This window comes from Leptinotarsa decemlineata, unplaced genomic scaffold (genome assembly GCF_025532065.1).
Source record: "Leptinotarsa decemlineata unplaced genomic scaffold, Ldec_3_MD MMD2_P_RNA_scaffold_9, whole genome shotgun sequence".
NCBI classification, from domain to species: Eukaryota; Metazoa; Arthropoda; class Insecta; order Coleoptera; family Chrysomelidae; genus Leptinotarsa; species Leptinotarsa decemlineata.
In genome coordinates, this window is record NW_027412536.1 from 7,139,327 (window position 1) to 7,165,642 (window position 26,316).

At 34.4% G+C, this 26,316-nt stretch overlaps 2 protein-coding genes across 5 annotated transcripts in view; one reads left to right on the plus strand and one right to left on the minus strand.

Moving 5' to 3' along the window:
• LOC111505889 (hyaluronidase) overlaps nt 1-5,781 on the plus strand; it is a 44,331-nt gene extending 38,550 nt beyond the window's left edge. Inside the window, exons 4-5 of one of the 4 annotated variants that reach the window (XM_074170538.1) lie at nt 4,650-4,854; nt 5,556-5,779. In XM_074170538.1, the coding sequence (XP_074026639.1) occupies nt 4,650-4,854; nt 5,556-5,714 (364 nt within the window). In that variant the 3' untranslated portion in view covers nt 5,715-5,779. Of the gene's footprint in view, nt 1-4,649; nt 4,855-5,555 lie in introns of those variants that run through there. The other 3 variants (XM_074170536.1, XM_074170537.1, XM_074170539.1) reach the window with 3 other exon arrangements.
• A 4,592-nt stretch (nt 5,782-10,373) lies between these two features.
• Nucleotides 10,374-11,093, minus strand: LOC141480612 (uncharacterized). The gene has a single exon (XM_074170804.1). The coding sequence runs from the start codon at nt 11,091-11,093 to the stop codon at nt 10,374-10,376; it is 720 nt and encodes a 239-aa protein (XP_074026905.1).
• Between the last annotated feature and the right edge of the window lie 15,223 nt (nt 11,094-26,316).

Sequence of the window (26,316 nt, forward strand, 5' to 3'; positions counted from 1 at the left end):
AATTCAATAAATCAACTATTATTTTTTCGTTGACATTTGACATTGACATTTCTAATTTATTTTTTCGTTGTGTCACCTCACTTAATTTTTGATTTATTATTTGTTTCATTTTCTCATATTACATTTCAGTCTTCGGAGCGATTGATGTGGCAAAGATCCATGTCGTTATTCATATTTATATTACAATGATGAGGTTCATTCATATGAACTTATAAACATACACACGTACAAACATATATGTCTTCCTTCATCCAGATACACAACTGACTTTTAATCAACCATATATTTCTGTTTGACGGTGATTGACAATGTTTCATGATGAATTTCTTAGTTATTATTTCTTAGTATCAAGCAAAAAACCTGAAGTGAAATAACAGTAAAATAAAATACAAGTGAAAATAGAGCAATTGTATGATGATATGAAAATAAAAAGTTGAAAGATTTCAAGCCAAGTTACTTCATGACGTTTCGATTGTTAGTATCCACAATCGTGTCGGGTGATGACTGGACTAATTCCTATGTTATATGTCATTCGAGTACTTTCACTTATTTTCGCTTTGCTTTGCCGTGTCACCGGTTTAGTGGGAGGTGACCGTTTGGCGGGAGTTGGCCATTTTTCGCTTAATTATGGGTTTCCATAATAAGTGATAAGTGAAAGTACCCGAATGATCCCTGAATAGTCATCTCTCAGAGAAATTAGTCCAGTCAATTAATCAATCAATATTTATTTCCATTTTACGACGTCTGTTTTAAAATCTGTTTAAAATCTGTATTTCCCTTAACCAGCTGTCGCACCCCTACGAACTACAACCCTCAGAAGTCAAAACTTGTGCGAGCTAAGGATTAAGGAGGTCTTACCTTTCAAAGTGTGATTCTTAATACGGTAACATGGCTTACATGTATTGGAATGATCAATTGGCAGGTAAAATTGGTACAATAAAATAAAATAAAAATTTACATAAAAAAAGAAAAATAAAAAGGTTAAAATACACTTACACTGAAATATACATCACACATAGTTAGTCACATATTATGAATTTTTATAAAATCACATAAACTATAAAAACATATTTTCATTGAAAAGTTCTTCAACTCATGTTTAAATGAAGACAATTTATTTATATCCTTCTCTTCTTCTGGGAGAATATTTTGAGGCCAAAATGATCAGGAGCACATGAATTTATTTTTCTTTTTGCAAAATTTGAATAAAAATGTTACATTTTTCTTGTTCCATAACTATGAATATCCGAATTGCGAATAAAAGTGTTCTTATTTTTAAAAACATGGACACACGTTTCGAACATGAAGAATCATCCAAAGACGATTGTAGATACTAACAATCGAAATGTCGTGAAGTAACTTGGTTTAGTATCTCTAATTTTTTTATTTTTATTTTATTGTTCAATTGTTCTATTTTCACTTGTATTTTATTTGGCAATTATTTCATTTCAGGTTTTTTCGCTTAATATATTTATTATTTTCAGCTATTCATTTTTATTTTCTTTTTATTAGTTCTTTCAGGGATTTCAAATCTTTTATATGATATCAGACAATAGAAGTCCAAATTAATGAAATTCATATATATTTCTCCTAGTAACTTCACTAGTGTTATATAGTTGAGGTTAATGAATTGTTTTGTACCAGTTTCATTTTTGTTAAATGAGAGGTTTTCTTTCAAACTGCAATCTAGTAACTTAGGTTGCAATTTAGGTCCGAAATAGAAAATTTTTCGTTTAGTATGTTTTTTAAATGGAATTTGTTACATTTGAATTTTCGATAGATCTAGTATTTTTCATCTTTTCGCTATAGTAAATAAGTTTTTTATTATACTTATTATCTTATGTTATACAATGTTGTATAAAAGAGAAATGTAGCTAAATTTGGAACTTTGTAATGGAATAATGAGTTAACTAGTATTAGAAATATGAAACTTCGAAATTTGAATTGTGACAATTATAATTATTTTAATAGTAGTTATATTTTATTTGAGCAAGAATCTACCTGAGGTATTGAGATAAATTGCTTTATATTGAGATTTATGAATTTAAACCCAACAAAAAAGTTAACCAAAATCAATATGAAACATTAATAATGAACAAATATATATATATATATATATATATATATATATATATATATATGCCACAAAAAGGATTTGGAGCTTTATAACTCCTATTTAATTATATGCGAGCGCTTTCGACAGCTGGTCGTGCTGTCATCATCTAGGCTCTACTCAAACTGAACGTGTCAACCTGTTGTTTGTCCTTTTATAGGTGAATTTGCCTGTATTTGGGTTACACCAGGTAATTCTTTGTGTTGGATCTTTTCTAGCTTTACTGTTTCTAGGAGTGTGTATTGTTTTGTTTGATATATTGAATGTTAGGTCTTGTTGTGTTTTGATTTGTATTTGTTCCTCGATAAGTGATTTATGACTGTGAAATTTATGGATGTTTAAGTTTTCCCAAATGCCCATACGGTTTCCCTAATTGACTTTTTTATGAGTTTTATGTTTTCTGGTGGGGGGAAATTATGTTTGTTTTGTATGGCGTGTGTTGCGAGGTTTGATTTATATATTATTGGGTTTATGTATGCCTTTTTGTGCTCGTTGTACCTTTGGATCAGTTTTTTCTTGGTTTGGCCGATATAGAATTTGTTGCAGTCCGAGCATTGTATGCTCTACACCCCGTTTAGGTTTTTGTCTTCTTCTTTTTCATAGCTGTAAATGCTGTCCATCGTTGTGTTGTTTTGTTTGTTGGAGTGGTTTGATCCTTGTTCTGTATTTTTTGTTTGATTCTGTTTTCTAATTTATCTATTGTCTTTTGGGTGTATCCGTTCTCGTTTGCTATTTGGCATATAATTTTCCTTTCTTTGTTCCGGGCTTCATTGCTAAGTGGTATCCTTAACATTCTATATATGGATGCGTTATAGGTAGCCATTTTGTGTGATGGTGGATGGTTTGAACTTGCGGGTATGGTGGAGCTTGTTTGTGTGGGCTTTCTGTATATTGCTATTTGAAATTGTGTTTTATTGTGGTTATATCCGATGGTTATGTCCAGGTAGTTAAGTTTTGAGTTGTTTTCTTCCTCAATGCTGACAATCAGTTTTTGATTTATTTCGTTAATTTCCTTTGTTATTTGATCTATTCTTATCCCATTGTTTTGTGATATGTACAGTCTATCGTCAACGTATCTGAACCATTTTCCTTTTTCATCATGTATTTTTATTATTGTTAATAGACGAGAAGAATAATAAATGGGATGTAAAGCATACAATGTTCGGACTGCAACAAATTCTATATTGGCCAAACCAAGAAAAACTGATCCAAAGGTACGACGAGCACAAAAAGGTATACATAAACCCAATAGTATATAAATCAAACCTCGCAACACACACCATAGAAAACAAAAATAATTTCCCCCCACCAGAGAACATAAAACTCATAAAACAAGTCAATAAGGGAAACCGTATGGACATCTGAGAAAACTTAAACATTCATAAATTCAACAGTCATAAATCATTTATCGAGGAACAAATACAAATGAAAATACAAGACTTAACATTCAATATATTAAACAAAACAATACACACTCCTACAAACAGTAAATCTAGAGAAGATCCAACACAAAGAATATTACCTGGTGTAACCCAAATACAGGCAAATTTACCTAAAGTGCCTGTGGTATCTGCACTGAGGCGTTCGGACCCCATAAAAGGACAAACAAAAGGTAGACACGTTCAGTTTGGGTGGAACCTAGATGATGACAGCACGACCAGCTGCCGAAAGCGCTCGCATATAATTAAATATATATATATATATATATATATATATATATATATATATATATATATATATATATATATATATATACATACATCAAAAGGGGGAAATTCGTGGACAGAACACTCAAGAAATATGGAGGCAAACCGCGGACACGTGTTTCTGGCTATTGGCCTCATCAGCGCGGTGCAGCCAATTGCAAAGATGTACAACAATAACCGGGAATGCTGGGTGCTGCTGATAAATAGATAAGTACTTTCTGATCACTCCCATATTGATTTCAATTTAAGAGCCACCGATAGATAGCTGTTTCAGCCTATTGGGCATCGTCAGTACCGGGCAGGCGGTCCTCGATTGAAGACAAAATGAGAAAAACTAAGAAAGTACTTGATAAAAATAGCTGTGTAAACGCAAGCGAAACATAAGTGGAACCACCTATTGGTGTGACACTCAAGTCAACTTGCCAAGTTTTTATGTCAGTGTTGGTGGTTTGACCAATCAACCGACAACTGCGGTGGCATATGAATGTCCTATTTGGGCGATACATTCATGGTCAGCAAGTTAGTTTCTAATTCGTCTTATCTGATAAAAATTATTGGGATAATACATTTTATACCTCGCATTGGACATATAGGCCTACTTCCTACTTTACCCGCCTCCCTTCAACTCCAACTTTGGGCAACTCATAATATCGTTTAACATTTGTAACTCTTCTTCACAATAGAAGGAACAGAGCTTTACACGTTATCTATATATCACAATTACATTAGCATTCACAAAACCCTTCCAAGGTCTTATTGATTACAATATTGAAAAAAGTTCGACTTTATTTACATATCTTTGAATTTATCAACTGTTTCTTTTTTTTCAGAATTCAATGGTTGTTTCTAAATGATGATAATTTCTATCCATCTATTTATTTGCCAAATCTGAGATTAACTGAAAATGAAAAAGTTCAAATGATACAAGGACGAATAGAAGAATCTCGTAGAATAAAGAAGCAATTCAATAGAACATCGAAAATCATTCCATACTTCTGGTATAAATATCAAGACACGAATAAATTTGTCACTAAAGTAAGTATAAAGTAAGTATAAGTATAAAGTAAGTAATAAAGTATATATATATATATATATATATATATATATATATATATATATATATAATATATTCGAGAGGAGTTACACCTCTCGAAGCGAAGCAGTAACTCGTTTTGATAATGCCATCTCAGCTGATGGCGAAACGTCGACTATCGAATAGTACACAACGGATGAACACCCGGAAAAACAACACATCATATATATATATATATGTATATATATATATATATATATATATATATATATATATATATATATATATATATATATATACTCTCTGTATATATATATATATATATATATATATATATATATATATACAGAGAGTGATTTTATCGAGTGTGTATGATACAAATAAAAAATGTAACAAATAGTGGACATAACACTCCAAAAAGGGGGACAAACCTTGTTGTTTCCTGCTTTCGGCAAACAAGTGTTGCCCATCTTTACACTTGGCTGCACCGCGCTGATGAGGCCAATAGCCAGAAACACGTGTCCGCGGTTTCCCCCCCTTTTTGGAGTGTTATGTCCACTATTTGTTACATTTTATATATATATATATATATATATATATATATATATATATATATATATATATATATATATATATATATATATATATATATATATATAAATAAATAAAAAAATTGATATTCAACTGATTCAAATTTTTTTAGACGGATCTATCAAATGCATTTGGCGTGTTATCGAAATCAGATATTGATGGTTTGGTAATCTGGGGCAGCAGCAACGATGTTAATTCAAAACAAAAATGTTTAGATCTATATCACTATATTGATAACACTTTAGGACCTCTTTTAGTAAATAGTTTTTAGGTTAACATTTTTACTGGATGTATTTATTAAACACTGCCATTTTAAAAGTGACATAATTTTTTTGTCTTCATGTTCAACATATTCCTCAGTCATAAGACAAATGAATTCTTATTCGGAACATTAGAATAAACCAACTGTCTCTTCCCCTAAACAATATTCAGCAGACAAGACATTATCATTTATTATTACTCGAGTTCTATCCCAACACCAAACCGTTATTTTCAGCACCTCGACACGCATTTCAATCACCAAGTGATAATCTTCAAGAAGAAGATTAAACTGTCTACATACAATGTTCCCCTCATTTATACCATAGATAACTCTGTTAGGTACCTGCGTTTTAATTGTCTTAAAATCAATTTCACAATGCTGCCTTCTAGTCAGATAAATCTGATAACTAAAAATATTATTTCAACAAGGTATTGGGTCACCATCGTTATTCATAATATTATTATGTTGACTTATTTCTAAGCTCTCATAGGCATCTAGATGTCTGTTGTTAACTTGTCTAACTAATCTTACTGGAGTGAAGTTTATGGAATGGTTTTGTTGAAAAACATGATGGGCGACTGTTGATTTTTCTGCTCTTCCATAGTTTGGCATGCTAAGTGTTCCTTATATCTTATTTTAATAGATGTCTTAGTCTGTCCATAATACTTTGCATCGCAGTCCTTACATTTAATTTCGTAAATTTCAGACTTTTCCGAATTCCCGACTTTGTCCTTTAGATTCTCTAAAAAGTTCTGTAGTGTATGACTTGTTTTAAATACCACCTCCACACCTAGTTCCTTGAAAATCTTTCCAAAGTTTTTCGTGTATTGGTAGTATGGAACTGAGATATATTTATCTTGGTTTTAGTCGTTTCTAAAAGTCGAGAATTCGTTCATTCTTAAACTAAACATTTTCTTCCTTATAATATCATCTACATACAATACCCCCCGATAAATCGCTACTGACTACTATTTCCTGTTTTGTCACTTTTTCTTTTGTAAACCTCTCATGTGTGAGAGGATGTGGAGCGCGATAATCGTTGTCACCAGATCAGAAAAACGTTGAAATCCGTTCTGATCACACGGATTTAAAATTAGTAGTTGGCTTGATCAACAGATGAAATTGCTATTCTTTCACCTTCACAGAGCAGTCGGCTTGATTATTTTTTCACGAGTCAAGTATATATTCAATATTGCATGTAAAAAAAAATATTACATTTTTTTTTACACAATGGGGTTAGATTTGCTCTCTGAGTAAAACATACCTAGGCATAATTGCCTGTGTGTGTGTTTTATCCAGGACTTCTAAAAAAAAAACTATTAGTATTGTACACAAAATTATCTTGAAAATTTTAAAAATTTTGGCGGGCAAAGATTCACAAGATAAAAAAATATAAATAAGGAAGGTAATTAACTCTTATGTAAAGCATAACTTCAAAACACCTGTATATTTTATGTGTGCACGTATTTTTACCAAAAATCTGAAAGATATTCGACGATTTGTAGAGGACAGGGATAGCAGCAAATGGTGGGTGTATTCCCTATCGCGTTTTATAGAAAGTTTCCTTGATTTTCAGGATATAGTTCTTTATTTCAGTTTTAAAGTTTCTTAGTTTGTCAATTTTTTTTAAATGTAATGGTATTTCATTGTGAAATTTTGGACCGAAAAATAGAAACGTTCTCTGGGTTATAGCTTTTCTAAATGTATGTATTGCTAATTCTTCATTACTAGTTTGTCTGGTTGGTTGGACAGATCTGCTTCGAAGTGAGTATTTAGTTGTGTGAACTCGAATTATACATTGATGAACATACAAAAGACTGATTGGTAGGATTTTTGTTTCTTCATATAGTAATTTTGTGGAATACTGTTTCTTTTTTCTGAAAATGATTTTTATGATGGAATTTTGTATGGTATGTAGAGGACGTAAGTTGTTAACGAAAACTCCTCCCCATATTATAATACTGTATCTTAGAATGGATTCTACTAGGGAAGTATAAAGCATTAGTAGGTTTTTGCATGAAAGGATATCTCTTAAAGTGTAAAATCTGTTCAGTAATGCTCTCAGTCGTTTATTTAAATTCGAGATGTGCTCGGTCCAGCGAATGTGCTGATCCAGAGTCACTTCTAGGTATTTTATTGATGACACTCGATCTATTTCTGGGCAGGTACATGTATTTGTGTCCGAGCAAGTTGTTTTATGAAGGTTTATAGAATAATCTGTAGTGGGTTGTGTATTAACCGTAGGTGTAAAATGTATGAATTTAGATTTAGAGACGTTGAGGGTGAGTAGGTTATGGTCCAGCCAAATTTGCAATTTTCTTAGATCTGCTTCCGCGGTTGATTTTATTTATTCCCAGCTTGTGCCTGTGAATATCAGAACTGTGTCATCGGCATATCATATTATGTTGGACGACAAGTCTCGTATTTAAACTATATTATTCATATAAACAAAAAAAAAGAAGTGGCCCCAGAATCGTCCCTTGTGGTACACCCAGTTTGACAGTCAATTCTGAGCTCAATTCTCTTCCAATCTTTACTTTTTGTGTTATGTATTCCGAATAGTTTAGCCTCAGGTCTAATGCGATACCTCGAATTTAATAGTATTCTAATTTTTTCAAAAGGATATTATGTGAGACCGTATCAAAGGCCTTAGCAAGGTCAAGGAAAATAGCCTGACATTTTGATGATTCGTCTAACGCTCGCACTGTTTTTTCGAGGAAATCAGCTATGGCATTTTCAGTACTAGATTGTTTAATGAAACCGCACCGCCTGTCAGTTATAATTTTGTGCATATTGAAAAAAATGAAGCAGCCTGTTTTTCAAAGCGTGTTCAAATATTTTGGCGAAATTGTTGATGACAGTGAGAGTGGTGTCTCCTGTTTTGAAAATAGGGGTTACGACAGATTCTTTCCATTGTAGTGGTATTATAGATGTTTCAAAACAGAGGTTGATTATATACTGTAGGGGTGTTGTAATATGGTTGTGTATATGTTTAATAATTTTGGCTGTGATTTTATCATTTCCAGGAGAGCTGTTATTTTTCAATTTTGATATTATGAAAATTATTTCATTTATTGTTATTGGTTGTAAGTATATTGATGAGTAATTTTTTTCGGATTTAGAAAAATTTGGTGATAAAATTGTGTTAGCTATTTTATTTGACATTTTGTATCCGTGTTCTGTGAAAAATGTATTAAATTTGTTTGCTTTGGTCTTATTTTCTTTTATGTGCATATTTTGGTCATCAACAATTATTGTATTTTCAATGTGTTTATTTTTTTTTGTTTTTTCCAGATGCATCATTTATTATATTCCAGAGTTTTTTGTAGTCCCCATTTGCCTCTTCAATTTTTGTCTGATAGTATTCATTTTTCGTTTTTCTAATCAATTGATTAAGTCTATTTCTGTGGTTTTTATATTTGATCTCTAAATCCTGCGAGTATTTTTTAATTAGTTGATGTTTAAGATGATCTCGTTGTTTGATTGATGTAAATATTTCACAGGTAATCCAAGGTTTGATTTTCTTTAGTTTATGTATTTTTTTAATTTCAGTTGCATTATCTATGTTAGTTTTTAGTTTGACGATGAAACAGTTATAAGCTTGTTGTGTATTGTTTTTGTTTAGAATATTCTCCCAATTTTCATTGCTCAATGAGTTATCTAATTTTTTATAGATTCAGGTGATGGATTCGTTGATGTTCCTCTGTGTTTATAGTGTCAGTGCAAAGGGGTGCTGAAATGTAAATAAAAGGGGTATAATGTTCAGTCATGTCTATTTGGAAAATAATTGACTCAATTTCAATAATTTTGTGTATTTCAGGGGTCTTTCTTATAAATATATGATCTATTATGGACGAGGAGTCTTTTGTGACCCTTGTGGGTTCATTTATATAGGATATGAAGCCGTTTGCATTCAATTGATTTAAGTAACTATTTGTGTCGTAAAAATCTTTTTTTTCTATGTCAATGTTTATACCTATCTCCTATGTATATTTCTTTGAAATATTATATTATTTATTTATTTAATATTATTTAGGTAGACTTCTAAATTTTCTATGTATTCATTTTCATTTGTTGCTGGTGAGCGGTATATTACTGTTAAACCCACTTTCTTATTTTTAGGTAGAAATTTCGAAAAAAACTCTATTCTAAGAAAATTATTATCCTTTATTTGTATCACTTTGTGGTTTACTGTGATATTATTTTTCACATATATAATTGTTCCATCGCATATATTGTAGAAAGACTCGTTATAATAAATGTTCTAGTTGGGAATTGTGAATTCATCTAGGTTTTCAATTTTTCTCGTTTCAGATAGAACAATCACGTCTACAAATGTTTTAGTCGTTTCTATATAGGCTAATAATTCATCATAATGTTTACGAAGACCTCTAATATTGAAATGTGCCACCCCCATGCCATTTTTGCATTTCCCTGCACTTACCTGGTTATAGTCGTGAAAATCAATCAGAATTTTGGTGTCAACTTCAGCACAGTTATCTAAGTCTTCTAGGTATTCAATCATAATCTGAAATGTATCAGAGACTGATTTTTGTGCATCCTAAAAAAAATAATTGAATATTGATATAATCGAAAAAAAGAAATGTATTTTAGCCGTTACTATTTGAAAGGGCAGGTATTACGATATGTAACAAGAAAAAGATTTTGTTAACATTTATCTTGTATAGAAATTTTGGTAAGTTCTATTTTGTTTCTAATTCTGGACACTTTGTTATTAAGATTTATGTAGATTTTCCCATTTTCAGTCCATACGTTCTTCAAGCCAATTTTTTCAATGGAATCGTTTAGCAATTGGACTCTAGCTTCTTTCAGGTCCTCTCTTATTACGACACCGGTTCCTTTCAGGAGTCTTTTCTTCGAGTAAATATTTGGTTTCAAATCAAGAGTACGTAGTTTTATGAATATGCCTCTTGGTTTTTCATCGATTTTTTTTCCAATTCGATAGCATAAATTGATGTCTTCATCTCTGAGGGTGATGGCCATTTTAGATTGAAACAAAATTTTAATTTCATTTCTGGTGTCTTCTTGCCTTTCATTCAAGTTGAAAACTCTCAAATTTGATAGCCTGGTATTTTGATCCATGAAATCTAATTTCTCTTCATGAATATTTGTTTTCTTAACCACTTCTTTAATTTCTTGGTCAAATTTTTCAACTTTGTCTTTTAATTGCTCATTTTCAGCTTCGGTTTTATGTTTCAGCTCCGCCACTGTTTTCTCCAAATTCAAAAAACTATCGTTTATTGTTTTTGTGATGGCCTGTGTGACTTTGGATATTTCTTTCATGTTTAGCTCTCTTTTTATGGATTCGCTTACCACTTTACTCACTACCAATTCTATTTCATCTCTCATTTCACGTGTTATGACCATGTTTGAAATATTGGAATTTTTCTGGATGGAGAGGTATTTATGTATTCAGTCACTGTGTCACTTTTCACAATTTTTATCGACGTATATTACCAATTAGGTATGTCATTAGAGGGTGGATTCCGCTACGACCTAAATTCATTGTCTTTTAACGGTTTGAGGGAATTAAATAATTTGACCAGAGTTTTCACAAACTCACTTTATTGATGAATAAAATAGGCGAAATAGTCAGACAAGCAGTTGATAAATAAAAAATAACAAAAAAACGACTGAAGTCTAGACCTGAACAGATCAATATCGATACCTTTTCCTCATTTCTGTATAATTAAATGTTAATATAACCGTGGAAAACTTTATAAGAGAAAACATATTTAAAAAATGGCAAGATTATTATAGTCTATTTCAAAAGAGTGTAGAGTAATAAATCATGAAGTGTCATAAAATTTGCCTGAATTTCGTTGTCGTCCATGGGCGTAGGCAAATCTTAGGATTATTAAACTTAATAATTAAAGTAAATTAAAAATTACAGACATAGATAATAATAAAAGGCCATTTTTGGGAAGTAATTTGGTCTAAAACTAAGTACCTACATGTATTTAGGTAAGTAAAATTTCTTAAAAAAAGATTAAGATTAATTTTAGTGGTTCTTGTAAACTTATTTAATATGCAATTTGGGTTCATATACTTGAGCATGATTTCTCAAAAAAGGGTTAACACTTAGTTCCGAGGTGCCATGTCATTATAATAATCCCTTTTTGACCCTGCCCACCAATCATGCAATACCTATTAAACCCAGGTAATTAAGAAAAAGGGTTTAAATATATTGTAATGGTGTCTTAAACATTCGAGTTATAATAGTAATTGTTACTACATCAATTAAACGTACAGTGATATTGTGATATAGAAATAGTGAAAAAGTTATAAAATGGGGACATTTACTCCAAAGAAAAGAAGTGTAAAAAATTCTCCGCTATCTGTTTGCGAAAAAGTTATAATTTTAAATGTATATGATTGCATAAAACACGATCACCCTAGTTTGTCTGTGCAAGAAAGTGTTGAGCGATGTGCCCGAATGACTGGAATTGGACAGTCCACGATTTTTAAATTATTGCGAGAAAGAAAGATATCAGGCCAGGTAAGTCCATGCAAGAGAAAATCAGGAAGACCAATAAAAATCTTAGATGAAGACACCAAATGTGACATTCGAAGAAAAGTTCATTCGTTTTATTTTAAAAAGGAAATACCCACTCTTGAAAAAATATTTATCGAGATAAGCCAAGATAACGATATTCCTTTGATATCCAGAAAACTTTTATGGAAAACTTTAAAAAGTATGAATTTTGCCTGGGAAAAGCACAATCGAAAGGCACTATTACTGGAAAGTGATGAAATTGTTTGCTGGAGACGAAAATATTTGACAACTATAAAGCAGTACCGCAGAGAGCAAAAGAAATTTTTTTATCTTGATGAGACGTGGATAAACGAAGGTTATATAGTCAAAAAAATGTGGCAAGATAAAAATATAACAAGTTCTCGCCAAGCTTTCATAGAAGGCCTTTCGACGGGTATTAAAGTGCCTTCGGGAAAAGGGAAGAGGCTTATAATTGCTCACATTGGAAGCGAAGACGGATTTTTAAAAGAAGGTTTGTTAAGCTTTGAGTCGTGCCGGACGGGAGATTATCATGAGGACATGAATTCGGATGTCTTCGAAGACTACTTCGGGGAAATGTTAAAATTTCTTTCAGCTGATTCGGTCGTGGTTATGGATAATGCAAGCTACCATTCAAGGCGCTTAGAGAAGGTACCAACTTCAGCTTGGAGAAAGCAAGAAATTATTAACTGGCTGTCAAATAAAGGTATTCAGTTTGAGACGAATTCAGTAAAGAAGGAACTACTAGCCATAGTAAAACAACATAAATCTCGCTTCATGAAATATGCCGTAGAAGATGTAGCAGAAAAGTATAAAGTAACTGTGCTGCGCCTACCGCCATATCATTGCGAATTAAATCCTATAGAACTTATATGGGCACAAGTTAAAGGATATGTTGCAAGGCACAATACCACATTTAAAATGAAAGATGTCAAGGTATTGTTTGATCAAGCCATTATGGAAATCACATCAGAAAACTGGCAAAAAGCAATCCAGCATGTTTTAAAAGAGGAAGATAAAATGTGGGAACTGGACAACTTGGTCGATCAGGTGGTTGACCCTATAATTATAACACCAGGGGATGATGACAGTTCTTCGGATGAAGACTATACTGATGTAGAATAATTTAATTGAATTGTAAATATACTGTAGCGGGATAAGCAATCTGGACAGAGACCAGTGTATCAGTGACAGTGACACTTTTGCTTAGGTTAGGGTTTAGAATTAAGGGTAGTCTGAATAATTATTTTCTCGGAAGGTTCTCGAAAATTGTACCTAGTAATCTCTAGAACATTCAATTAGGGTATAAATAGAGTGTTGTTAAACGTTAAGGGAAGTTCACAGTTTTAGTATTGTTCAAGTGTCAAATTGTAATAACGTATCCAGTAAAGTTCTTGTCGTTTTTGTGAATAAATTGATTTAAAGTCCCCACAAGTGTTTCAATACGTGAAGTTCGTTCGTGTGTGTTTGTGAGTATTTCCCGATTTCGGTTCGTATATATTTTATTGTTACATTTTATATTTTTTTAATAACACTGTTCTGCTGTATTAAATTTTTATTTCCTTTAATATAATTTTTATGAATGCATATTCTTTTGGCAATTATCCCACTAGCGCGCCTCTGGCTCAGTATTTATCCGTCGATAACAATGGACAAATCCCTTAAAACAGGGTGATACCTACCTGCTCTTTATGAAACGACATAATTTTACAATGCGGACTAGGGAAGTGACAGAATTTATTGACGGATCACCCTGTAGCGCTTTTGAATACTTAATGAGATTTTATTACTCTACACTCTTTTGAAATAGACTATAGAACCTGAATAAAGCAAGATTTGAATACTGTTTCTGAAATAATAGGTATATTATCCAGCCTAATTCTACAAAATTCAACTTTATTCAATACAACCGATGAAAAGAATAAAAATATAAATATATAATATAATATATAAAATGATTTGAAATCCCTGAAACAACTAAAAAAGTAGAATTGAAAATGAATAGCTGGAAATAACAATTATATTAAACAAAAATAACCTGGAATGAAAGAATAGTGAAATAAAATACAGTTACTAGGATGCTGTGTACAAAACTGTTATTTCCAACTGAAGGACGAATTCTTTACACAACATGAGGGACTGTCAATGGGATCGCCACTTTCACCAGTCATATCTAATATATAAAAATAGATGTTGTTGGTTGGTTGGTAAGTGATAAACTTCTACATCGCTCAACCGATCGTGATGAAACTTGACATGTATAAGTAATTTTTCAGAGAAGGTTTTTAGACTATCAATTTTTCTGTAACTCGCCACTAGATAGCGCTGTTGAACAATTTTTTGAAAGCACTGTTCTATAACGTTGCGTTCTGATTCTGTCAAAACAATGGAACAGCAGCGATACAGCAACATAGTACTAACTAGTACTACAACTACCAAATTCTACACGGACGAAGCCGCGGGCACCAACTAGTATAACATATACAGAGCTATTCAAATTCATTTCTGTACATGGGGATCTCGTAAACGATAAGAGATAGAGTGTCGGTTAAATTGTGGCAAAGTTGTGTATTTTAGAGACCTATTCAATGATGTAAAGAAATCGAATATAGCTCTTTTGGTTCTGGAGATATACAGGAAAAACCAAAAAATCCCAAATTATTTTTTTGTCTATATCTTCTTTATTCGCAGACATATTGAAAATCTGTCCACATTTTGCTATTGGCACTTGATGTGGTCTCTCAGAATATATCCATGAATCTTTTATACAGGGTGTCATCTGACTTGGGCCACCCCCATCTATGAATTTTTAAATACGGACCTGTATTTTTTGTTGCAGTTTTTGGATCGTAGACGTTCACTCCATACTGCGAAATTAAATTCAATTTTATATTTCGGGATGTTTCGGTAACATTCGATTATAATTGTGTGAATTATACCCTTTTAAATTACGGCCCTGGAAATTGGTTGACTGAGTTGAATAAAAACATAATAGCAACTTTCACGTCTCCCTATGTATCGTAGAGTTTTCGAGAGTTTTTTTTCATTTTTAGGTACCTATTCATATTTTTCCATTGCTCTGAGCGTTTTCTACAATGAACTTCGAATAAGAAAACCTATTTTGATTATTTGAAACATATCTACATCAAACATATATTATATGTGTTTTAATGAGCAGAAAAAGAAATGATAGCAAAAATAATATCCGAAACACTATAATTGTAATGAAAATTGAAATGAAGAAATTTATATAGGTGCCCAAAAAAATTATTGGCACAATAAATGTTCGAATTGGAGTCCTTTCATATTATTTATTGCCCTCAATACACTTATTTGCTGCATTGTTGCGAAATTATTCAAAATCCTCAATCTCGAGTCTTCCACATTTTCTATCTCTCTGCCACCGTAAATCCTATTTTTCAATTTCACCCATAGAAAATAGTCCAACATAGTAAGATCTGGTGATCTTGCAGACCATCTTATTATCCCATTATTTGTCTCGAAATGGAAGGACTCCAATTCGAACATTTATTGCACAATTACTTTTTTTGTGTATATAAAATTACTTACTTCATTTCAATTTTACTTATAGTGTTCGTTTCGGATGTTATTATTGCTACCATTTTTTTTCTGCTCATCAAAACACATATAATATATTTTTGTTGTAGATATGTTTCAGATAATGATAAAAGGTTTTCTTATTCGAAGTTTATTGTAGAAAACGCTCAGAGCAATGGAAAAAATTTGAATAGGTACCTAAAAATGAAAAAAAAAACTCTCGAAAAATTCTACGGTACATAGTGAGAGTCTATTAGACCGTGCTTCCGGGCTCTCTAATACGAAGGAAGGTCTCGAGAAGTAACTAGACATCATCAAAAATTATCTCCAACGGAATGGCTACTTCAAAGCAATGGTAGAAAAGACATTTGGCTAAAAGACAGGAGGAGCCTCACAAGGAAGATAATCCGTCACAACCAGTGCTTTCACTTCCCTACATCAGAGGATTATCGGAGAGGATAAGAAGAATTGGTTCCAAGTACAACATCAGAACCTGCTTCAGATCCGGTAACACTATCCGTAGCAGCCTCACGAAAACCAGGCCACCAAACGCGGACTGCGGTTCCAAGAAGTGCAGTTACCGGATACCCTGTGAGCCGAAACCCCTATAATGGTGAAACTAAGAGGCCATTGAATGTTCGCATCGTCGAGCACAAGAAACACACATAGCGAGGGGAAACCAGCAAATCAGGAATAGCAGACCATGTTTGGACCCATCAACACAACATCGCGTGGTCCCAAGCTAAGATCATACACAGAGAGGAACATTGGTTTAGGAGAAAATTCGAAGAAGCCGCATACATGTTGTCCAATAACGTATTCAGCCAAGCTAGCGTAGAGATACGCAACATATGGAAACCCATCATCAAGAGAAAAATGGCCAACTCCCGCCAAACAGTAATCTTCAACTGAACCAGTGAAGCGAAAAAAATGGAAAGCGGGGATGAGTGAAAGTACTCGAACGACCCATAAATAGTCATCTTTCAGAGAAATCAATCCAGTCATCACTCGAAGACGATTGTAGATACTAACAATCGAAACGTCGTGAACTGAAGTGGCTTGGAATCTCTTAACTTTTTATTTATATTTTTTGTTCAATCGTTCTATTTTCACTTGTATTTTATTTCACTATTCTTTCATTTCAAGTTATTTTTGTTTAATATAATTGTTATTTTCAGCTATTCATTTTTAATTCTCCTTTTCTAGTTGTTTCAAGGATTTCAAATCTATTTAAAAATCTGTTTAAAATCCGTTTTTCCATTAATCAGCTGTCGCCCCCATACGAACGACATCTCTCAGAAGTTAGAGAAACTTGTGCGAGCTAAGGACTAACGAGGTCTTACCTTTTAAGGTGTGATTCCTAACACATTGTATATATTAGACAATGGAAGTCCAAACTAGTGGAATTCAAAGGACTCACGGTTCACTGTAGTTCTTTACGACGGTATTTGATTTATCAACGCCTTGGTGAATTCCCTTTTCACCCATCTCCATATGATATGCTACTTTTTATTGGTCAACGGAACACTATTCTAGATTTGGTTCGAATCGAAAGTCCTTTCACTTGAATTCAGTCCACGCAGAGCCTAAGTCCTTCTTACAATTTTGTGCCGCACTGATTGATCGGTGTTAAAGTATTTTGGTTCAAGCGCTTGGTTAATGTCTTTGTTCTCAGTCCAATGTGTCTGGGGCAAGACAGGGTAACTGCCAGTTGGGTGAGTGGCAGTCTGTTGGGGTTCTGCGATGATTGGTAATGGTGTCGGTTCGTCTGGTTGGGCTTGTCTGGGATGCCCCTATTGAATTACCCACTAGATGAAGGTTTTCCATAAACTTTCTAGCAATGATATTTCACAGCCTATGGTTTGATACAGGTGAACACCATTCAGGGTAACACCTATAGTGTACTTCACAACTTGTTATATATAATGAAAGCCAAATAGTCCACTCACGAACATTTAGACGTCGGAAAACCAACCCCACAGTTGTTTCAACTCCACCAGCTGCTTCATTTCGTTGGCGTTGAACATATTGAGCGTTGTGAGGACTTGAACTTCGGTTTACAGTCCAAACATCTTTCGAGTAAGGATTTCTCCACTGTCTTGCGCTCATTTCCAAAAGTCAGTTGTACTTTGAAAATGTTCTCTTGAGTATACAATCTTTGAATGCTTAAGGGTTGTATTGGGGCAAATTTCAAGGGCGATTCCGGATCCACAGCTATTCATCTTGGGGCATTCTTGATTGTGGGATATGATGATAGGCCTATCCACTGATCTATCTAAATAGTAGAGCGGTGTGTCAGTCCGTTGCAGTCTGTTGGAAATCAGTTCTGCTGTAACCTGATATAATCGCACGTTGTTTGAAAATCACTGTCCAGTACGCTTTCTCCGGGTATGGTGTCGAAACAATTACATCTCATGATCTGACAATTTACTAGTAGGAGTCGCGCCTCTACTGCGCCCCCCACTCCTCCACTTTTCGTCATTACCCAGTCGACTAATCAAAAGCTACCGCGCGTACAGCGGGTGAATTATAAAAACATTGATTTAATAATAATAATGAATGAAAAATGGGATTAAAGAAAAAAAATGTCGAAATTTGGTGTAGCGTAAAAGAAAAAAAAATTATGCCATCGGGGTTTACAGGTTGTCTCAGAAGTACATCATTTAAGGGAAAAACATGACGTCAATGTGTACAGGGTGTCTCAAAATACGTCGGCGTGGTTGAATTACAAAAATAACAGTACAATTGTAATAATAATGAATGAAAAATCGGATTAGAGAAAAAACATGGCTACCAGCGTTGAAGAAAAAAACATGATTGCCATCGAAATATATAGGGTGTCTCATCATTTTAGAGAAAAACATGACATCAATATGTACAGAATGTCTCAAAATACGCCATTAAAAAAACATAGCAGTTTAACAGGGCTCTATCGTTTTAACGTGCGATTCTTCAATGTGTACAGTGTGTCTCATTTAAGAAAAAATACGAACGATTTAAGGAGGCTCTATTGTTTTGACGTGCGATTCTTCAATGTGTACAGGGTATCTCAAAATACGCCATTTAATTAAAAACGTCGTTTCTGGCTCAAAATATCATGCTCTTTCTTATGGAGCTGAAGTTTAGTCATTTTCAGACTTAGTAGCGAAACCTTGTGGAATACCCAACTCGAGGTAGATGTGACGTGTGTAAGAGTTATACTGTGAAATATGTATGTGTATATGAGGAAGAAGGTGATGACGTCAGCGTGGAGTAGAGAAAAATCCCATGGTGACATACGGAAAGGGCACTAAGCGACATCTTCGTTAATAATAGTCGCATCGTCACGTACAGCACATCAAATGAAAGGAGAAGAAATATAAAATCCATTGACAGAGAGAAAACAAAGATTGCTGCCAGAAGGGCACGTGGCCACATCTTCGTTAATAATAGTCGGATCATCACGCACAGCACGCCAAATGAAAGGAGAAGAAATGCAGAATTCATTAATAAAGAAAAAAAAGAGGATTGCGGCCAGAAGGGCACTAATCCACATCTTCGTTAATAATAGCAGCATCGTCACGTACAGCACGTCAAATGGAAGGAGAAGAAATGCAAAATTCATTGACATACAAAAAACAAAGATGGCGCCACATATCAGGACACTTGTCACCTCACAAACCACAAGAGGAGACTGAATCATCTGTCGGTAACAAATAAGACAGATAGGTATCCGCGGCTAAGCTTAACAGTGGAGACGGGATTGGGTTAACCAAATTAGCAAATTTCAAATAGATCTTAATGGGCGCCAGGTAAATTTAATCCTCCAGATACCCTATGTAACTTACAATATCAATAACTTACCAATTAATATTGGAAATAAAAGATAAGATCCCCAGTATGATTTATTCAGTAATCCTAACTTACATGGATCAACCGACAACGCTTCCAAGACAACAATGCGATATTCACACTACTACGCGATGTTCAAATGTCAATACAAGAGCGCGGAGTATATAACCACAAATTCAATCAGCCATAAATTATGGTAGTAACGACGCTTAAAAAAACTACAATACGTCAAGTGAAACTACCACGAAAATTGAGTAAGTGAAATCGTAAATACTAGTATTGGAAGGTAAGACAAACTCGTTTGCGTCGCGTGAGCTCAGGCGTAGGCGCATCGGTGTCAACAAACAATCGTAAAAGGAAGAAAACACCTCAATTTGCGTTTGACAAATGAAACCAAATACGTTGCCAAATAGCGGTGAATTCAGCCAGAATTCACTATATCAAACAGATAACAATAAACAAAAGAGCAAACGATTATTTAAATACACAAATATTCAAATCACAAATATTCAAATAAACCAATTATAACTTGCGTGCTCCTTTTGGGTCACCCGGTATATGGTGTTAGGCTACCCCGTAGTTCGACGGAGGTGGATCACCCTGTAGTACGGCGGAGATGGATCACCCTGTAGCACCACCAAGATAGATCACCCTGTAGGGCACAACAAGATGGACCAGTAATGGATCACCGAATAGGACCCCAAAGGTAGCTGAACACCTCCAAGTCCGGAGAGTTTGTCAACAAGGTATTCTACACCCCAGAAAAAAATAATAAAACCCCTGGCCAAGGGGTTTTATTATTTTTTCTGGGGTGTCATACTGAGACTTGATGAGTGACTAAGGGCCTTCTGTTTCTTATGAATCTGATTTCGGAAATCCTTCCACCTGGCACAATGAGTTCGGTAACCACCACAAATTCTTAAAAGAGTTTAAGTTTCAGACTGCAAATATCCACACCAAAATGACCAATCAGTCTTCCACTATACAATCCTGACTTGTAGAAATAATCCCCGTGAAGGATGGCACAAATACAACCATATATATCCTACAAATCATTCTGATGGTACACTTGAACTCTCAACCAAGCTTATCGAAGGTCAACCCCGAAATCCCCGAGACTGCCACATCTGACAGCTAACCAGTTATTGCCATAGTGTGTCCAATCTACACTACAAGCACCAAGAGGGCGCTGTGCACAACATCATAAATCTATCAATTCCTCCACAGCCACTCGAGACATCATCAACAACTCCATGACCCATCAAAACTCCTTCTCAAAGCAATGCAACCCTAAAACAACCCTTGACAATTTAAGTAACCGATCAATCCCTCATCCGTGAACAACTGTAGAACTAGTTCGGTGTAGGTCGTCGGAACGACACTACGAAAGTTCGGCAGATGTCAACCAACAACTGTCTCTTAACCTTGTTATTGAATGTTTACAAAAATATTGACTCCAACCTATTTTCAACTATTTACCGATCCTTATTCATGCCATGGAATAGAAACATATAAGGTAAGTCGCCACATCTTTCCCATTCAGTACGAATATTTGAACATTCATATTATGCAGAATATTTACCGAAAATATCAAATAGTATTCAGAAACCCAGAGCTAACTAATATTGTTTTTCAGGCGATATGGCTCTAATACGTAGTAATCCTTCTGGAAGTGATGAATAACAATCTATGCAAAAATATTCTTGGAAAGGTATAGAGAATAAGGCAGACAACGGCTGAAAAATGATAGGTGAAGTAAACTGAGAAACAAACAATAACAACTTTTTCAACCTAGCGAGGAATTTCACGTTTTTCACAGCACGTCAAATGGAAGGAGAAGAAATGCAGAATTCATCGACAGAGAAAAAACAAAGATTGCGGTCAGAAGGGCACTAAGCCACATCTTCGTTAATAATAGTAGCATCATCACGTACAGCACACCAAATCGAAGGAGAAGAAATGCAGGGTTCATCGACTGAGAAAAAAATAAAGATTGAGGCCAGAAGGGCATTATGCCACATTTTCGTTAACAATAGTCACATCTTCACGTACAGCACGTCAAATGGAAAGAGAAGAAATGCAGAATTCATCGACAGAGAAAAAACAAAGATTGCGGCCAGAAGGGCACTAAGTCACATCTTCGTTAATAATAGTAGCACGTGCATGTACAGCACGTCAAATGGATCCCGTATGATCCCAATGAGAAAAGTACTCATATTCAAAAGTGTTGTGGAGTTAACGTTCGAAAATATGTTGTTTTACAGGCGTTTAGATCGTTTTTCGTTCTCGTGTCGGGGCCCCAACGTTTCAACATGCGATCCCTCAATGTGTACAGGATGTTTCAAAATACGTCGTTTCAAGGAAAACATGACCATTTAACGGGAGTATCGCGTTTCAAAGTGTGATTTCAATGAGAAACATTTTTATATTCAAAAGTGTTGTGGAGTTAACGTTCGAAAATATGTTGTTTTACAGGCGTTTCGATCGTGTTTCGTTTTCGTGTCGGGATGCTAGCGTTTCAACATGCGATTCTTCAGTGTGTATAGGGTGCGTCAAAATACATCAAGAAAAAAAACATGGCGTCAATGTGTGCTCCAGAGTCTGAAACTGTAATTTTTGGGGCCTGCAGATACAAATTCGGTAATATGTGAGGGAGGGCTGTAACCTGCTAATTCATCGGTCATATCACCAATAAATTGTCCCGTGGGGATGTCATATTCCTTCGATTTAGACACGTAGATCACAGAATCTGTATCGTAATACAGGACTCTGTCATCAAGCCTCTCTAAATAGTTGTATAGTTTCAGGCGTGCCAATGCTGTGACGTTTGCAGCAACAACCACATTGATTGTTGAAAGACAATCAAAACTTTCACTTCTAAATTCCCAGTTGACAATCAGGGTGTCCTCATTGATTGTTTACACGGAATTGATGACACGTACAGCACGTCAAATGGAATGAAAAGAAATGCAGAATTCATAGACAAAGAAAAAACAAAGATTGCGGCCAGAAGGGCACTAAGTCATATCTTTGTTAATAACAGTAGCATCGTCACGTACAGCACGTCAAATGGGAGAAAAAGAAATGCAGAATTCATCGACAGAGAAAAAACAAAGATTGCGGTCAGAAAGGCAATAAGCCACGGGGCCTAACGTTTCAGCGTGTGATCCCAATGAGAAAAGTATTCATATTCAAAAGTGTTGTGGAGTTAACATTCGAAAATATGTTGTTTTAGAGGCGTATCGATCGTTTTTCGTTTTCGTGTCGGTATGCTAGCGTTTTAACATGCGATTTTTCAGTGTGGATAGGGTGCGTCAAAATGCATCAAGAAAAAAAAACATGGCGTCAATGTGTGCAAAGTGTGATAAATTACATTATTTGGGAAAAACATGACAGTTTCACAAGGTCCTAAAAACAAATAACGCATGACAGAAAGGCAGTAAACCGTTTATGATAGAAACTAGAATCGAAATTTCCTTAGACTTAGAGAAAAATGAAATTTCATTAGATATTTGAAGTTTAATTTAGAGAAAAAGTCTTTATAACATAGAGTGAGAAGTTCATTGTGATAGCATTCTCTTGTGAAACAGGACCCCATAATCGAAATTTCCTTAAATGTGAGGAGCTCGTTCGTTCGCGGAGTGTTTGTCTGTTTGCTCGCCACATTGTGTCAGATACTGTAACATTTCTTTTTTTTTGTCACATTTTTGCAAGTAGTGAAGTACGAAAAAATATGGACAATTTGAAACAATAGTGATTTTCGAGTTATTGTTCATTTCTATATATACAGAGTGACTAATTTGTTTGTTTGTTTGCTTGTTCGTTTGTTGGTTTGCTCGTTCGTCTGTTCGTTCGTCGGTTAGTTAACCCGTCTGTTTGTTCGTTCATCCTTTGGTTTGTTCGTGAGGAACTTATACAGCTCGTATCAAAATACGACGTTTAAGTAAAAAAGTGTACGTTAACGGGAACAAAAAACCGTTTTTGTTTTGCTCGTTCGCAGCGGTCGTTCGTTACATCGTGTCAGGTACTGTTAACATTTTTTTGTCACATTCTCACTAGTAGTGAAGTACGGAAACATATAAAAATTATACAGAGCTACTACAGTTAGTCGAAAATTTCTGGAGTGACAATACAAGATAGTGACTAAAAAAAAGGTATAGTATATATAAATACAAATAGTATAGAATATAATTGAGAACAAGGAAATAACGAAGAATTTGAAAACTCATCTTATACAGAAAAAGTTGTCAAAAATATGCATTAACGAAAAATTATATACCAGGGTTTATAGTAATGCATAAACATAAACTAGGTTGGTTAAAACAATTCACGTACATAGGATATTTTAGAAATGAAAGGAAATATGTTTTTGTTTGCCAATTCAAAATTGTTACCAGTGCACGCCAACGAAGAGGCCAAAACATTTCGTACACCATAAGGAAATTAACAAAATTCAAACCAACAACTCATTATAGAATGGTGGTATCTTTTATTTTCAATTAGTATGGCTCTTTTTCAATAGACTACATGAACATCGACCTCTAAATTATTAGAAACGATTCATTAATCTGTCTAGTGGCATCTTTTTACTCAAATAGTATGGCTCTTTCCATTGAATAGACTACACGAACACTAATCTCTGAATCATTTATTAGTCTAGTGTTTTTTTTACTCAAATAGTATGGCTCTTTTCATTGAATACACTAAACGAACTCTAATCTCTAACTTAATGGAGACGATTCACTTATTCGTCTAGTGGCTTTTTTTAAATCAAATAGTATGGCTCTTTTCATTGAATAGGCTACACGAACACTAATCTCTAAATTAATAGAGATGGTTCATTTATTCATCTAGTGGCATCTTTTTACTCAAATAGTATGGCTCTTTTCATTCATCAGTCTGCAAAAACGATAATCTCTAAATTGATAGAGATAACTCATCAATTCGTATAATGACACATGTCAATTTGAATTTTGTTAATTATAGGGACGGGTAAGGGGCATAGAAAATATGAAAGGTTTATAAAATCTAAGTTTATGACGGGTTGCTGCTTAGAGTGAAAAGTTTACCATCTTAGGGATCTACACCAACCACATGAAAATTTGTGAAATGGATATTTTTTCATTAGACCATGTAAAAAACTAGAACAATTTGATGTTTGTTTCAATGTTGTTACAGCAGTTTGTGATGATTTGTATTTTTTACATTTTTGATTTCTTGAAACCGTATGGTATGGAGGTGTTATCAGACTGAAATTGAAGTTTTAGACATACAGGTTTGTACTTTTTGGTGAGATCAACGGTAATGACCTTGTGTTCTTTGGAATGTCCTATCTGTTTGCTTGAAATTTCGATGGGGGGTCCAGGTTTCAGAATAGTTTATTTTATTGATTCGAAATGTATCATCTGTGAGGCATCGTAGTTTAGGCATATGCCCTTCACTTTGCAAACAACCTTAAAATCTCTAGTGCTCCAGAGTCTGAAACTGTAATTTTTGGGGCCTGCAGATACAAATTCGGTAATATGTGAACCAGGGCCGTAACCTGCTAATTTATCGGTCATATCACCAATAAATTCTCCCATGGGGATGTAATATTCCTTCGATTTAGACACGTAAATCACAGAATCTGTATCGTAATACAGCACTCTGTCATCAAGCCTCTCTAAAGAGTTGTATAGTTTCAGGCGTGCCAATGCTGTGACATATGCAGCAATAACCACATTGACTGTTGAAAGACAATCAAAACTTTCACTTCTGAATTCCCAGTTGACAATCAGGGTGTCCTAATTGATTGCTGACACGAGAAGGATCAATCATCATTTTGAAGAATTCAGCTGGCTGATTGACAATAGATGTTTTCGGCTGATTCTCACGCTGACCAAACTTACCCCAAAATGAATTCAACATGAGCTTAGCCAGGGTTATCAGTAATTTTGGAAAATTCCAAAAGAACATCCTCGCGCTGCAAAAACTCCTCAATGTATTGTTGTTTCTCCCCATCGGGTTTGCATTATTGTGGCCAATTTGATGATTCTTGTTTGATTTTGATGAATTTGTTCATTATATCAGTGAAAAGACCGAATGTGTTTTCATCAATCTGTACTGTATCATAGAACCAAATCTCCATGGTGTCGAAAATGCGATATCCCATCTCAACGGCTTTTACAATCTCCTCGATCACCCAGGTACCAGTTAATGCTCGCTCGTCATCAGAATGTTGACACTTATGGGAGCTGAAGTTTTCACTACATGTTCGACAAAGAAAAAACATTAGTTTATTGTTCATTTTCTGTGGCAGAACAGGGTGAAAGAGACTTTGAGGAGGAAGTATCGTACACTTTGAAGAGTCCTGAGATCGAAGAGAGAGAAACATCGCATTCCTCTTCACCAACAAGTACTTTGGAATGACCAATAGGAAATTTACCATATTTACACACCCAAGGGTATAAAGAACAAACATCTACGTATTTGATTTGTTTGCCCTCTTTGGCCTTGTAATGTTTGACAATATTTCCTGTACGACCACCATAGAAAGCATCTCGTGGGTCAAGTGGAAGATTTTTCAAGAGAGGGTGATTTTCGGTGACTTCGCATGTGTGGGACATGCTTCAACGAAGAATTACTCCGCATATGGGGAACATTCACACAACGTTTCAATGATACCTCAAACGAAAGAGCAATAACTAA